General features: G+C 34.0%; 1 protein-coding gene across 1 annotated transcript; it reads right to left on the bottom strand.

Moving 5' to 3' along the window:
• Window positions 1-7,628: 7,628 nt before the first annotated feature.
• On the bottom strand, window positions 7,629-16,047 carry LOC149708818 (glutamate receptor-like). The gene is made up of 7 exons (XM_089862834.1): window positions 15,937-16,047; window positions 13,159-13,249; window positions 12,937-13,098; window positions 11,992-12,136; window positions 11,703-11,914; window positions 10,282-10,559; window positions 7,629-9,894 (listed from the first exon to the last, which is right to left on the bottom strand). Exons 1-7 carry the CDS (start codon window positions 15,951-15,953, stop codon window positions 9,690-9,692), a joined length of 1,110 nt encoding a protein of 369 aa, XP_089718960.1. The 5' UTR covers window positions 15,954-16,047; the 3' UTR covers window positions 7,629-9,689.
• Between the last annotated feature and the right edge of the window lie 1,460 nt (window positions 16,048-17,507).

The raw sequence follows: 17,507 nt of genomic DNA, 5'->3' as shown, positions 1-17,507 counted from the left end.
AAAAATTATAGGCTTAAATAACCAGGGACAATATTCAGGTCCAAATTTTGGCGTTAAATATTTTAAATGATTTGGTAAGCTATCTAATCCCAAATTTTGGGCCTAAATAGCCTATTGTCTTATGAGCACTATTTAGTATTTGGGCACGAAATTTGTGCCTAAATACCAAAGTATTTTATGGCCAATTTTTGGATCTAACTAGTACACCTAAAGAGTATAATGGGTGCAAGCTATTTATTTTGAATAAAAATTTGGGCCTAAATAGTCGTCCCGCTTCCGCTGCTATTTAGCCCCAAAATTGTATGGCTTACATTTTTCGGCCTAATAGCTGAATTTAAGAGGGATGCTATTAAGTTCCGAAATTTGGACCCATTTAGCCACTTTGATAAAGATAAATAAGAACATAATTACCAAATACAGTTGAAGACAATTAACATTCTCACTTTCATGGAAGTCCGTCCCCTATTTGATAAAATACTTCTTTTAAACCTTACAAATTGCATTGTTTAAAATGAAAGAAAAATCGTGATCTTAGGAAAAACCCGCTTTTTAAATATCCGGACCCAAACAACGAGAAACGCATTAGAATCTTATATAAATGTTGGCATACTTTAGTCCTTAAAATTTTCTTTCATCATTTTATATTATGAATAGATAGAGGGGAATTTCTACAGCTGGAAAAGCTTAAACCCGTTTTATTAAATGAAATCTATTCTTTTAATCTTTGCTAACCGTTTAGAGAAAAATATAAAAACTACGATTTAGGCTGGGTAAGGGTTTAACCGAGAAAGAAAAGAAAAATAACCGGTGGTCATTGAAAAAAAACTAGTACCCTGCCTAATGAAGGTCAAATATACATAGATGAAATAGAATCTTTCGCTCCTTAGTTTTACCATTATAAAATTACATTTTTTAAGTGGAAAATCTTATCTAAAGTGAAGGACAGTCACGGATAAAATTTGTGGGAGCACATCACTCAAACTTTGACCATGGTCTAATTATTGGCTATAGTTTTCTTGAAAAAGTTATTGAAAGTAGGAACCATGTAGACATAAAATAAAAATTAAATTATTGGAGTAAAACTCCCTTTATACGTCTGTTAAATTGGCGGAAATAAAATGTTTATTAAATTACTCTATCATAAGTATAATATATATACTTTTAAATACAAGAAAATAAATAAAAATTGTGCCTAATAGTTTAGACTTGTTATTGGGAAAAACATATATTACAGGGTTGCCATAGTACCTGGAAATCCTGGAAAAGTCAGGGAATTTAAAAATGGGCCGAAATGGTCAGGGAAAAGTCAGGGAATTTGATCTTAGTGGGTGAAATTTCTGGGCATAAGTCTTTATTGAAAGTGTAATGAAAGTTGCTCCTCATCCTCTCTTAACACAGAAAACTCTAGAGCAATCCTTAAAAATGTTTAGAGTTGTTTTTGTAAATGTTCTCTAAAAAGTCTCTCAGGCTGTTATTTATAGTTAAAATGTTTCTTTATCATTTTGGGGAAACAAATACATTGGAAAACTTAATGTAGAGAGTTTATTTAACAATAAGCACTTAAAACGTGCTGTAAACATTTACGCTTTCGGCCTAAAAAGGTCAGGGAAAATCGAAGAAAAGGTTCAGGGAAAACCTGGAAAAGTCAGGGAATTTGGTTCTGAAAATTCCGTAGCAACCCTGTATATATATATACATTGAAAATGGAAAAGGATGTAAGTATAGCCCGTCGCTCGATTTGCTGATAATCACATGACCGTGTTGAATAAAAATACAACCTAAACTTTAGTTTCTAATTGAAAATTTCGATCTGACACCCTCGTTGTGAAAGCCCGTGTAACAAAAGCTCGGCATAATCTATCCATTATCTAAGTCATTTTATCTTTATCCGTAATCCAGAGTTATTCAAAGACGTTGTATTTTAATACTATAATATCCACAACCTTTTCTTTGTATACATAATCGATTATTCATATATTTTCAGATAATGAATAGTCGGCCCACACATAGGCTTTAGAGATAGTTTCAAAAACGTTATGTTAAGCCAGAAATGTTCAAACAGTATGTCTCGGCTAATGATGGTATATCATTGTTCAATGACTCAAAACAAGTCGTGCGACTAAACAAAACTTATTTTCATTAGATGTTTATTTTTCAGTCGTTTATATAAAATTAGGACCGATTAGGACGCGAAAATATATATTGCATTATGAAAAAATAATGATGTCTTTAACCCGTTTCAAATTTTAAACAAAAGAGACATTAAGCTTAAAAAACGAGTTATCTCTTAAATAGAGGATTCACTTTGGGCTTCAAAATGGTTTTCCCCTCTTTTGAGAACAAAACATCATTTCACGGACAACAAGCGGTATATTCCCACACCGATTTCTACCAAAATGACTTAGCATAATTTTTCCGACTTTCATTTTTATGCAAATTTTTTTATGTTGAGGTTTTTATGATTTGATACCGACGATGTAGCAGCTCGCACACAGGTGTGTTTAGTAGGTATCCTTCAAAAGCGTGTCAAACTGTCTCAAGGTTTTTATAGTTTTCAAAACTTCAAACCAAGCACGTGGATCAGAGAGGTTTTATTCATTAAAGAGGTAAGTCATTTTAAAATAACCATATTAATCATTCTGATATATTAGCGCGGTTGCAGATATATCATAAATCTATGCTTGGGTAGTTGTTAAAATAAATAAGATTTAAGGAACGTATCGAACCAAAGTAGGTTCTAATTATACAATATGTTCACAAGGAGTTTTTTTTATTATTTGAAAGGCACCCCCTCCCCTCAGCCTGTCGGAATATTTTTGTTACTTTTCTGGCCGCCATTTTTAAAGATAGCGGAAAATCGAACCCGAAATGTCATAAGATTTGTTTAATAATATTGGGAACCTGTGAGTCGGTTGAAACGCGCTAACGTTGTTCTATAACGAAGGCTTATAGCCATATCGTGGTATGATGTACATCTACGATAAGTCTCTTAGTTTGACTTGCCCTGTTGTTGTACTCGTACTCGTACTTGTACTGTACCCGTACTCCTACTCGTTGTCGTGAAAGAGCAGCGCCTTTGTCAGTATAAAAGTTTTCGTTATTTTTCGTTCCTGTGTATGAAAAGGATGAGGATTATAATAGTAAGTTTAAACTAGTAAGGTTAAACATTTTAAATTGTGTTTTACGTTTGCTCGATATATTTGAAACGGGAGAGGGGATTATGGTATTGCCTTAATTTAAATGGGAGGTTTCCTACTCCCTTTAAAATTTCTTTCACCCGTCGACAATAAGAGTTTCACCAAAAGTGGATGAGAGGAAAAATATGAAAATGGCCGAAAGTCGTGAGTTATCAGAGTTTCGCCGTAGTTGACCGTTTTATTGGCGTAGCTATGCTGGGCCTGTTCACTCCCTTAAAATAGGTCTTATGTTAATTCGCGGTTACGCGGTTACCGTCGTCTGCTATTGTGTATGCTAGAACTAACTCGATTTGTGTTTGTAGTCAGGACAGAGTAGCTGGTAATGTTTTAAAAGGTATTTGAAAGTATAATATGGATTTAAGTAAGGTTATCGAAGCAATAGAAGAACACATAAAACTAGATACGTTTAAAACAAATCTCGGTAATTAGCTATAGCGCGAGCAGCTTGCGTCGTGATGCGCGTGATCGAGTGGGCTATGGTTAAACCAAGGAGCATAAATGTCTGAACTACTTTCAGTCGCGAGTTTGCAAGTCCATCAGTCACTAGTAAACTGAATAGTTATTGGCGAAACTTTGATGTCCGCGTTTTTTAACAAAGGCTCTATGACCATTGTCATACTTTCCCTCTCATCCACATTTGGTTTCACGCTTTCAATCCCGCTCCCCTATTTAAACTTTCAATGAAATCAAGGGTAATTTTAAAAGCAAAAGCAAGTATATCCTGACGTTATTTTTAGAATAGTCTTAAAGCGGTGTTTATTACGCTAACATAAGTTACTTGCATTTCTCCCGAACTAGGAATGATTTTCAAAAGCAAAGGAAAGTATATACTTGCTTGTGTCCCTGGGATATTACAATTAAAATATTAATAAATTAGTTGAAGTAAGGATCACGGGTAATAATTTTCAGGGTAGGGCATCGAGGGGCTCTTCACTCAGATTTTCTGTACGGGTAATTATTTCAGCACAATTAAAGATAGGGCATAGTGGGGCTAATCACTCAGGTTTTTTGTATGTCTTTTAAGCGTTAGACATGTTACGGGTATTCGTTTTAGCACAATTAAAGTCAGCGCATTGTGGGGCTACTCACCCCACGTTTTCAGTTTGTGTCGCACTTTTACAATTGCAACAGAAGTTAGGATTGAACATAAGCTTGATATAAGCCCCACCCCTACATGACACATTGTACAGTAACATCCCTCTAAGTCTAGCCTCACGAAAGCACGAAAACATGATTCTATTTTTTCTTTCCCAAAATAGATTTCAAATACCAATTAGAAAATGTTTGGAATCTTCACACTTTCAAAGTTCTTAGGACGGACACTCTTCCTGGCTTGTATTTTTTCCGTGCTGGGAAATTTCTTGGAATCATTGGGCCAAGTTCTACAAAAGAAATTTATAAACGACGACAATGTTTCTCAACTAAGCATGTACAGATGGATTATTGGAGCTATGTACTTTCAACCAATTATGATCTACTCGTGGAAATCAAATCAATACAAAAATGCAACTACAAGCTTCTCCGTTTTAAAATGCGTTTACGTTGCATTGTGGCTGCTTTCTTGGGTTGTATTTCTTTACGCGCTACAATATTCTTTCGTTTATACATCAGCAACCAATTCTATGGCTGTGCGTTCGACGTATGCCATTTTAGTTAGTATAATATCACCAATCTTCACCGACGAAAAGTTCAGAAAGTCAACGCTTATTGGCAGCATATTCGCCGTGATTGGTATATTCATCATGACCAAACCGGTGTTCATTTTTGGTCATGAATACTACTATCAGAATGACACAGAAATTTATGGAATTTTGTTCGCGTTTTTGGGTGCATTATCGTATTCAACTACTTGTATTTTATCAAAGAAAATTACGGATGTGAATCTCTACGGGTTAAATTATTTTCTATATTTAATTTTATCAGTATTAAGTATAGTCAATCAAGTTTTTCAAAAAGACGGGTTACAATTACATTGTGACGTATCTCCAATTATCGTTATAGCATCTTCAATGGCGATATCGGTGTCATCTCTCTGTCTTAGTTTTGCCTATCGTATTGGTGAACCAGGTGTTCAAGCCTTGTTCGGCATGACAGATATACCCATGACATTTGTGCTAGAAATTATTTTAAATAATTACAAACCTACTTGGTTTACCATTGTAGGGTTTATTGTCATATTGCTTGGAGTGTCGTTTCGAATGATTGACAGTTATTTTAAAATATTCAGTAAGAAACGTAAGTTTTCCCTTCGAAATAATAAAAGTAGTTCTGTTTGTTCTAAAAGCAAGGGAGTTGTAACCTTAAATTGTCGCAAAACTATTGCAGTGTTTCACATATCTTGATTAAGATTTCTTAAATATGTTTGTTATTACATTTTATATAGAGCTCGGCATTTTCTATCCATTATCCACAAATTTGTGGATAACCGATTAATTATAAATAAAGTTGTCTAAATTATACGATTTAGCATCAAGTAACGTGGATAAAGATAAAATTACGTGGACAATGGATAGATGATGCCGAGCTTTAAAACATAGGATCCGTTAAACTTCAAATTATTGTTTTTAGATAAAGAATATTTTATACGTGCAGGAAATATAAAAATATATTCAAAAGTTCCGTAGAAATGAGAAAAAACTATTAACCTTAACTTTCAATTCACGCTTGATTTCATATGTTGTTATTCCATTTTATTCTCTTTCATAGATTTTAACTTTTAACAGATTTTTCTTTATCTTTAAAAAATAGTAATTTTAAGACGTACCCAAATAAACTTCCCTTAAAAGAAAACATTTATTAAACGTGTTGGTAATTTTAAAATACAAATAATAATTGAAGTTAATACTGTGATTTTATATATAAATGCTTTTTACCTCTCCGAGTGGCGTATGTCACGGAGAGGTTCTAATTTCGACGTGTCTGTGTGTGTGTGTGTGTCTGTCTGTTGTTACACCCACGTGACCGCGTTCGCAGTTTGCAAATCGGAGCAAACGTGTTCTCAATTTCCGCAAATTTCGAAAATTGTATTACACTTACAGGCTATTACTCCATTGCCTGTCTAACATCACCAGCCTCTGGTCTTTGTCCATCCCACATGGACACCAGTCTGTACACACTGGCTTCTAATCACAATCATCTGCTGCTCTTTGTCCATCCCACATGGACACCAGTCTGTACACACTGGCTTCTAATCCCCACCCTCTTGTGGTCTTTGTCCATCCCACATAGACACCAGTCTGTACACACTGGCTTCTAATCACCACCGTCATCTGCTCTTTGTCCATCCCACATGGACACCAGTCGGTACACCTGGCTTCTAACACCACCATCTTCTGGTCTTTGTTTTTGTCCATCCCACATGGACACCAGTCTGTACACCTGGTTTCTACTCCATCATCATCATTAAGGTTAAGACATACGCGGCGATCGGCCAGGGTTACGAGAAACGTCCGGCCTCCCTAAGGTGGGGCTTCCACCAAAGGTTCACGCAATTGCGCTGTTCTTATCTATAGCTGCGATTCGAAACCCCTATATACTACCTATTTTAGTAAGGTGAAGCAACCGGCGTATGCTTCATTTCAAACGCCAATATTAGTCAAGTCTCTCAAGAATGTTTAATTGTTCTTTTTTATAACGATGTAACGTTCAATAAGGCGAATAACTAACGAAGAAAATATTAAATATTAATTATATTTATTTTAATATTTAAGATAATCTCTTTTCTCAATTCAAAATTAATACAGAAAGATTTATAAAGCAGTCTATTTTTTTGTCTGTGTGTCTGTCGGTTGTCACACTAGTGCGCCGAGTTAGCAGTTCGCTTTGTTTTGATGTGTTAAGAAATCCTACAGAACCTTAATATTCACTTTTTCCATAATATAAAGTGAATATGTGGAAATCCTTTTCGTAATTACGATGCATTTAGTACTTTCGTAGCTTTAAAGCTCTGTTTCATTTTGATATTCCAAGGATGTTTTTTAATATTATTATTTGAAATGGCTGTTTATATATTACTTAAGCTATACTACATCTGTATATAGAACAAACCTTGTTTAAGTTATTTCAAGAAGAAAGCTAAGGTCTGGATTATGTCGGGTAAATCAAGTTTGATCCGCAATAGGCTTAGTGAACCATAGAGTAAATAATTGAGACCTGAGGTGGAGTAAACTTTGGGTTTTGATTATCGTGTCAGTAATGAAGGGACATTAACGGTTCAGAGTGAACCGAAAGTTAAATACACGTTTAAATAATCATATATAGATTTTATAATAGAAGAAAGCATCATGGTAGCATTTGATCAGTGAAAGGGCTAATCGTTATCGGGTTAGTGGTATGCATCAGAGAATAAAATTTAACATAGAACTTATATGTTCTTTGTAAATAATGATTTGAAACCTAGGATTAGCGGATGATTATATATTTTGACAATGTAGAGAAAACTATTCAATGACTTGAGCCTCGTTAGACAAAACAAAGGGAAAAAATGTTGCTCTAGTATTTCGATATTGAGTCGTATACTAGTCTTTTCCCCGACTCGGAGAGGTAATATTTTGGTTTTCCCAACTTGTAGTTTAATGTATGAAAACTAAACAGAAGTTTGTTTCGAATTTTGACTAAGGTGTTTGAGATTTTGAATAAGATTTCAGAAATGTTTAAATCTAAATTTCAAGATGAGATTTTTTGAGATTTATTCAGTAATTCGGGAAAGTTCACGGAATTTCGACAAACGTTGGTCTTTTCGATTAGAAAAAATTGTGTGAATAATCCTTCTTAATATAACTTGAAATAAAGATTAAATTTTAATACTTCACTTCTCAAATAATTAAATTCAAATCGATAAAAGTTTGGAGCCTTCACACTTTGAAAGATTTTAAGACGATAACTTGCTGTTGATAATTTTCTGAATTCCTTGCCCGAATTATCCACGTCTTCGACTTTATTTTTCAAAATTAAACTAGTGTACTTTATGTAATTTTTTATACTGTGCACTTGTAATTTACATATTTCCATTGTTGCAGAAGCTTTCAATTTACTCACTTTGATTGAAATATTGCTTCAAAGATAGTATTATCGTCTTTTGTTAAATGGATATTTTTATGTTACACATTGTTTAATAAACTTTCATTTACTGAAAAACGTTTTGAAAGTTGAATTTATTTCAACATTAAGAAACGCGTGCAATACGTAACGAAAAATTCGAGCTGTTTTCTGAGCGATTTCAGAAATTGATCCAATCTTAGTCATCTTTCAGACCTAATTGCAAATGCATTCACTCCAGGATTTTATACTTTCCTGATAGAGACATAATCGCACAAAAGGTTTAAGCTATAGTGAACTTGAACATTTCATTCTTGAAAATGCTTTTCTTCTAGTATGCTATTTTGAAAGTTTAAATTTCTTTAAAATTACATTAAAATTTCAATACTGCAGCTAATTCATTGGTATATATTATGCGCTTCGTATTAGAAACATAGATTAGTTCATTTTCAATGACTTCGGATTAGCTTATACAGTTTCAAATTCAAAAAGGTCTTTTAATTTGTTTTCTTATTTGAAAATCGAAAACGGCAAAGTACATTAGGTGACATCGTCATAATGATCTGAAGCTCACGAATGGCGTGTGTACGACATGAAACGGTTATTTACACCACAATAGACATTACTCAAAAGATATGACAGGTATGCGTGAAAGAGTTTTTGATAAACTATCTTCAAAATATAATATGTTTCAATCCAAAATTCAATGATTAATTAAGACGCTGTTGCCCCTTTAAAACAGCATCCAACATCATAAACAAAATTACTGGATAGCCAAAGATTTTCACATACATTTTCTTACTTTTTTGTATTATTTGCTAGATAGAAAACATAGTCCATGGATTAACTAACGCTAGGGATTGTTCACTAACCGTGTTTCCCATGTATTTCTATCACCAACTACATGTTCCGAATTATTCCTTTATTCCCCTCTTCATTCCCCCAATTTATTGGACCAAAACGGATGTAGATACAGCGCCATTACTAGGCAAAATAAATAGTTTTAGCGGACTTGAAAGAAGGCGGCGTAGAATTTAGGCAGGATTTCATTTTTAACGTCATATAACACGTGATATTTGGTCCAATTTTCTTATAACTTCCTGCTAGGGATAGTAGCTGCTGCTAGGGTGCGTTTGGAACATGCATGCTTCATCTTTTGGGGGGAAACGAACTATTCCTAGCGTTAGTTAATCCATGCATAGTTATACTTAATATAAAGTGCTTCAGTTTGAAAGTAACGCGCAAAAGGAGCTTTCAATCCGACGGTTCGGAACCGTGTTTCCATTTATAAGTTCAATCAATATTAAATGGCATAAATTTATGAGTTCAACACATTCAAAACTGTCAAATCTTAAAAAATAATAATAATAAATAAATAAATAGTAAATCAACGACATCTTTAAAATCACCGAAAGGAAAAAGATTCGAATCATTGTAAAATCTTTCTATCAGTGTTTATATAAAGCAAATTCTGTGAAGAAGCGAATATAGCAGAGCAAAAGCCAAACTAATCCAGTGAAATATTATTATGAAATATAGTTTGTTGAGTGGAATTGGTGTATAATGCTCAACATCTCTTAAGCCTAGACAACGTTCTCCAAATCTTGATTCTCTTTCCACGTGCTCCTCCAATACACGTCCTTCAAAAGTTCGAAGAGCACTAAAAATGCAGTTAAACAAAAGAAGAAATAGAAAGTAATTCATGAATTGTTTTTTGAGATAGCTCTCTTAGATAAGACTTCATACTGGCTTAAAAGTGTTAGAATGGTTTTTTGATTGAATGTAATATAACTTAGAAGAACTACAACCTATTAACGAGCTCAATATCTTCTATATATCTCGTGCATTCTCTGGAAAAGTTCAAATTTTTTCTTCAAATCCAGAGCAGTTCTGCTCTATGATTGTTAAGGAAAAGTTAAGAAATTGATTTTGAACTGCGTTTGTTTAATATATTTTTTTGGCCCTGCCTCTTAAGTTTCTTCGTATCGGTATTAGCCATTATTGAAGAGCACTTTAGAACTTTTAGAATAAATTAATTGCAACTCACATTGATTTGATCTGACTTTTGGTGATCTCATCCAAATCGCGTCTCATTAAGAACACTTGCATGGCCAGGTTAAAAGGTCTTTTTGAAAGATACAAGTCCATATCTCCGCAAAACTCTCTTATCACATTCAATACGAGCAATGGGACAGTTATTATCGCTGCTTCTCCCTGTTGCATCTGGTAAAATGTGTCCACCCAATTAAACTTATCCAAAGGTAACGCAGAATTATCACCGACTACTTTTTCCCACATGGTTTTTGACAAGGAGTCTCTTGGATGCTGCATGAAACATCGAAGAGTGTTAATTAGCAGTCAGTAGTTTCAATGGAATCTGTTCAATCGGCTAATGACTAAAGGTGATAAGGCTTCACACATAAAGTATGTCATTCTAATAATTCCATAGGTTTGACCATGAATTTTATGGATTTCCCGCCGTATAAACTGACCAGACGAACAAAAAAGCGGTTAACCAATCATAATCCTTTATCCATAGTGTTATAATTATTGTTCTTGAGCAACAACCGAAACTTTCTTTTGTAATAATCTTAATTTATAACTTAAATTAGGTATTAGTAAATTAGAGTTAAACGTATATATTTCAATTAAGCATTATTTCGTAATCTATCCCACTCGGGGTCTCGAGCACCACTGACAACTTTAAAATGATACTAAAAAAAAAACAGATTACAAAAAATAGCAGACGGCTATCTATTTCTTTATCTTATCTGCTCTACACCAATGACGTCATCAGATAAATATCTAATCTAATACAGTCTTTTATCTAACACATAGATAGCGTCTTTAATGCTAGACCAATCGGCGATGACTCCAAAAGTATTTTCTGGCATCGGACCTCGAGTCAACTTTGCCCTTGACCGAACCGGCGAGCTTCCAAAGTGAATTTGCGGTATCGATCTGTAGTCGTTTAAAGCTTAAGATTCTGAAAATTTTGAGTCATTTAATAAGTTTCCAACGAAATATAATGAAATTGTTTTTAAGTTTAAAGGAAAAACGTGCCCTGCGAATAATATTAAACTCAAAAATTACACCAGCCTTGGAAAGGTAATCAGCGGTCGAGCCTGAACGGCCCAGCGCAAGTCGCGCCAGTCGCAGCTGCCAATGAGAAAAAACCACTTCATAAAAACAGTTACACGGCGTCTTAAATAGTCCAAGCAAAAGCTACTCAGATTGACAACATCATAAGTGACTTACTCACGAATAGGCTTTGAAATTGTGATCTAATGATTATTTTTGAGACCCTACTCTATCTTTACAGGATTTCTCGTATTTATGAACCTGATAAATCGACCTTTCCTAGGCGCTTAGAGTATGTCATGTGGCTCGCCCATGTTCTCATGTTACGTACTTCATTTGCGAAGCTTTATCCGCTATTGGTAATGATTATATTTTTAAAAAATTTACTTTCAACTTGTCATATGGAGGAGTGTCTTGAATCACGTATAGCTTGATAGGATGAGTGAGGAAATCTTCTAAACTGTCATATCGAAAGGGAGCATCCTTCTTGGCCAGTTTCGACAATAACAAGCCTGTGAAGGCCATTACTAAATAGAATGAAGATATAACCCACGATATCCATAAAAGCCGGCCGTGGAGCGATTTCACTTTTATATTATCTTAAAAAACAATTACACAATATCAGAAAAATTTAATGTTAGGAAGTTAACTTCAATGTAAAACAAAACTTTGACACCTTTTTGCATAAAGACCGCAAAAACTTGAAACATTGAGTTTTCAAAGGTCTTTAAAAGCGATTGACGTGGTTTTTCACGGAAAACCCTTATTGCTGTCCAAAAACAAGTAAATGCCAGAAAGGCTAGAATCGTGGATATCCATAACTGTAATAAAGGATGTACAACAAATGAATTATCACTACAGTCAGCGTTTATACACGGTGTTTCAGATAAGTTTGCCATAATTTAAAGTGTATGTTCTATGGGTCACGCTAAATAAAAAGTGTCAAAGAATAAGGAGTATACAACATTTACTGTCCAAGATATGGGTCCCAAACATTGGCCCCTACCTAAAAAAGGAAATAGTCACAGATGGGAGTAAGACATGCAAGCCTTCAATAGTCGTCAATCTAAAAAGGTTTTTCGACCTTTTAAAAGCGGAAGTATACCATTAAAATGGTATGCGTTTCGCAGCTATCGCTGGTAAAGCAAAGCTAATTAATCCTCAAGTATAAAATCATAAGATATGCTCGATAAGTTTGTCACTGGTTACTGAGAGCTTGTCATGAAGTGTTGTAGGTGAAACTTTTTAGATTTTCGTAAAGAGACGCCTGGTGAGGCGCTGTCAAAGGCTTAGTACTGTAGGAAGATGGACCAAGTGTAGTCAATTCTCGCGTCGCGCGTCGTTCTCGAACTAGCTCTCAGCAAGTCTCTGGCATTACAAAGTATAGGTAGTGTCATACTTATGGAACATGTGTTATAAACTTATGGTCCACATGTATGGCTCTTTCCTAATTTTATGGGCTAATGTTTAGGAACCGAAATCTCCTTTAATTTAGGGCAGACCTATCAAAAACCACCGGTACATCTGTTTATTGTAAAGTTGGGTTATTAGCTCCTGGTCTATGTAATGCATATTTGAGAAAAGGTAAGTTAAATTTAAATGTTCTATCCATGAACTGTACCGTTTTTTCAAAACATTGAAGTGATTCAAAGTAGTCCTTATTGAATATTTTTGGTGGTCCAGATGCGAAGCTCCACGGAAACACATTTGTTATAGCCGAGTAGTCTAACCATTCCACCGCTTTCGTATTTAGAGTGTGGGTTAAAATGCTGAATTGAGTTTCCTGTCGTTACAGACATTTTTACACTCTGTTTTTAGGGTATTTAACAAGATACTCTCGTACATTACGTATCAGTGATCCTAGTACACCAGTTCCATTATTTTCTGATATTAGCTCTCCTAACTCGCCTTCACCAATAACAGATATATCAAAACTGTAATAAATATTGAAAAAGAAAGAAAATAAATGGGATAATTTCCATTTATGTTAACCTTAATATTTTTGAAACTCTGGCTATTAAAAATATTCGTTTTCGAAGAAAATATTCGCTAATTATGATTCTTGAATAGAGCTCGGCATTTTCGATCAATTATCCACAAATTGGTGGATAACCGATTATTTATAAACAAATTTGTGGATTATAATACGATTTAACATGTAAGTTCTGTGGATAATTTTCGGGTATGGATAAAGATAAAATAAAGTGGATAGTTGATCGAAAATGCCGAGCTCTATTCTTGAATGCACCGGTTTAAAGCTCAACCTACAAGCGCAATAATTTGTGCAAAAAACGTGGGGCCCAGTTGTTTTAAGGGTAGAGCTCGGCATTATCTATCCATTATCCACAAATTGGTGCATAATCGATTATTTATAAATAAAGTTGTGGATTATAATACGATTTAACATGTAAGTTCTGTGGATAATTTTCAAGTATGGATAAAGATAAAATAACGTGGATAATGGATAGATAATGCCCAGCTCTATTTAAGGGGACCCTACACGCTTAATAATTTGCGGAAAAAACGTGGGGCTCGTTTTTTTGGTCAAAAAAGTATAGAATAAACGTTATCCAGAATAACATTTGTGCAAAGTTCAAATATAATGCCACAATCATTTTTTAGGAAATGGAACATGATTTGCAGTAAATTTATTACAATATTTGCTTAAAAAACTGAACATGTATATTGAGTGAGTTTTTTATTTTTCAAAATGTTATTCAAACAATTGAACAATATTTCGCATTCGAATAACATAAAAGTCTGTGTATTTGACGCTTGTTTTGTACAATAAAATTGTACCTGGTCTATGGAGTCAACGTCAACTTCTTTATTGTGACAAAAAGATATTCAAATAAATTGAATAAATAATGTGGAATTTAATTAATTTATTTTTCCAATAAAGATTTATGGTTTTTTCTAAATATTGGGCATACAACATCATGATCGAATTTGATTTGCACAATTTCATGTCTGCAAAATATTGAGCGTGTAAAGGCCGCATAAGTTAGAAAATATAAAAAAACGTTATCCAGACTATCATTTAAGTTCAAAAATAATGCCAGAATATTTTTTTTATGAAAAGGAACATCAATGCGGTATATATTGGATATAATCCGCAAAAAAACTGAACATTTATATTGAATGAGCGTTTTATATATAAATATAACTATATTTCGCCTTCGAATAATATTGAAGTCTGTGTTTTTAACGCTTTTTAGCCATATCGTAGTATACGATAGGCTCTTAGTTTGACCCGAGCCGTCGTAGTAGTAGTAGTAGTAGTAGTAGTAGTAGTGGCCGGGGTTGTCGCTTCGTTATCGTCAGATTTTAGCTTAAAAGGAACTTTATATTACCACAACCCACCCATAGGGGTTACTGGGCTCGGTTAGAGATTTAATTTTAATTAAAATTTTTTTGAGATCGCAGCCGGGATTCGAACCCGGGTCCCTCACGCAGAAGACGGACATTCTACCATTGAGCTATAGAGACTCGATAGAAACCCCGAGTTTTTTATTATTTATTCTTATCTCTAAAATGTCGGGGTGGTGTGGGGTGGGGTACCTCTTAATCTGTGGGGTCGGAAACTTTTGAATTTTTATCTGTGGGGTCGGATACTTATGAATTTGTATGTTTGGGGTTTTTATATTTATTTTCTTTTTATGTATGTGCTAATTAAATAGATAACGATTTTCCCGTTTCGTTCTCGTTCGGTAGCTATCGTCATCTATGTTATGTTTGACTGGAACGTTTTGGCGGTTAATTCAAATGTGGGTTTAGATAGAGCTAACATAGTGTTAAAAGAGCGTTATGCGTTTGATCATTTTAGCATTGCTAAAGGTAATTCGAGGGGATAATCACTAAAATGCGTAATCACTATAACTAAACTTTCTCTTTCAAAAGTTTCTGGGCATAAGTCCTTGCGTCCTTGTTAGAAATTTATAAGATGCGATAAGTGTGCATCGGCATAAGTCTATGTTGTAAACTCATAGAGGGGATTATCACTAAAAACTATCTGTTCTTCGATTCGCCGGAATATTAGAATTACAGCATAAGTAAATTTATACGGTTATAATTTAATCACTGTTTAGAGTAGGGAATCGAGGGGCTATTCACTCTGATTTTATGCACGGTAAATCATTTAAGCATTGAAAAAGATAGCGCTATTCACTCATTAGGGTAAGGTATAGAGGGGTTATCCACTCATTAGGGTAGGGTATAGAGGGGCTATTCACTCGTACGATATGGCTACTATTACGAGCCCTTGGGCCGTCTTTTTATGTAATGTTTGGACAATAAAATTGTACCCGGACAATAGACTCAATATCAACATTTTTAGTGAGACAAAAATATATTCTATATAATTGAAAAAAGCATGTGGAATTTAATCAATTTATTTGTCCTATAAAGTTTTAAGGTTTTTCTAAATATTGGGCAATGAACATCATGTTGGATTTTAATTTGAGGAATTAGTGAAAAGTCTTGGGAATAATCTATAAAATAATGAATTTATAGATATCGCCCATTTAATTAGTGCAAAACATTGAGCGTGTAAAGGCCGCATGACTTAAAGCGGATAATTAATGATCTATGAATCAAGTAAGAGTTATTTTTCATAGGTTACCTTTTGTTTAATTTCATACGAAATACATCAATCGCAATTGAGTATGGGCCAATCGCTTCCTCACCGTCAAATGAAAAAATTGTAGGGATCTAATTTGTCAAATAATTAATGATCCATATTTTTTTTTATTAAAAAACAGATTTTATTTGTCTAAAACGAGTTAAATTTTAAAACTTTGAAAAAGTTCAATTTATTTTTTTCAATAATTTCGAAGATATTTTATCAATATAAATCGATTAAAAATGGTTATCTGACCATTTAATTCACCCTTTAATCGATTTTAAACGCATTTTTTGAGTTGTGCAGTTTTAATTTGTATCTTACCTCTGTAGCAGCAGCTTTCAATTTACTCATTTTGATTGAATTTTTACTTCAAAGATAGTTCGTTTTCTCAAATAATTTATATTCTATTGAATTATGCTGGATTTAAGTTCGATATTATTAGGTTAATTTTGGTCAATAAATTTTCAATTACTTTTTGTTTTGAAAGCCGAGTTGATACTAACGGCAAGAAACGTGTACAATATGCCACGAATATATTGCACCAATTTATTTTGGCGTCATTTGCGAAATGTTTTTAGAAATTGATCCGGCCCTAATTATAATACTTTCCTAGTACAATAAAGGCCCGTTTTCAATCAAGCTTTTCCAGTTGCTTTTTTTACTAGCTTCGCTTCAACAGTAAATCGCGATTTGCCTGACAAAAACGCGATTCAAATGGTGAAGCAAAATCGAAACTCTTCACCCGTTTTCAAATTCACTTCTCTCGCCTCTCCACGCTCGTCAGGACCCGTGTTTATATCAATTGTCTTCTGTTCAATATTTAGGCTAGTTAAAAAATACTCATAAATATCCTTAAAATAGTTAAAAACACCATTAAAATGCTTCTAAATATCCTTAAAATAGTTAAAAACACCATTAATATGCTTCTAAATATCCTTAACACTCCATAATGTTTTTTGAAAATTAGGCCTATTCTCACTTTAAAACACGCGGCGCAAAAAAATTGCTCGAGAGAAATAACGTACCCACGTGACTACTAGGCCAAGCGCTTTTTCGGATAAAAGCGAAAGCAAATATCTACCCGAGGTAGATACCAGCTTTTCGATTATTTCACGCGAATCTGATTCAGAAGCGCCCAAAAAAGCGCGTTTGAAAACGGGTTCCGATTTCGCTTTAGCGTTTTGCTTCAGTTTTTGAAGCAAAAGCTTCATGAAAAGCTTGATTGAAAACGGGCCTTTATAATCGCATGAAATGTTTGTTTATATCAGAAAGTTCTGGTAGCTCTAACGAGTTTGAACTACGCATTGTTCCTTCGCAATGAAGTTTATTTAAAGTGATAAAGTTCGTTGAAATGACTCAACAGCTACGATTGGTCTCAAAATACTGCGATACTCAAAATCTGTAATATAACTCTACGCATATAATGATTTCGCATAAATGAAAATTATTTCTTCTGCATATCAATATAGACGTGCAAAGATTTCAATGAAGCAGAAAGATCGTTAGCTCACGATAGGCTTGCCGTAACTATAGCAACAAGTGACCACAAACAAAGCAATAGACATGAC

This window comes from Phalangium opilio, unplaced genomic scaffold (assembly GCF_054372755.1).
Source record: "Phalangium opilio isolate 3A_F unplaced genomic scaffold, DU_Popi_V2 ptg000013l_1, whole genome shotgun sequence".
Taxonomy (NCBI): Eukaryota; Metazoa; Arthropoda; class Arachnida; order Opiliones; family Phalangiidae; genus Phalangium; species Phalangium opilio.
Note: the sequence above shows the minus strand (reverse complement) of the source record. Positions and strands in the feature narration are given on the sequence as shown.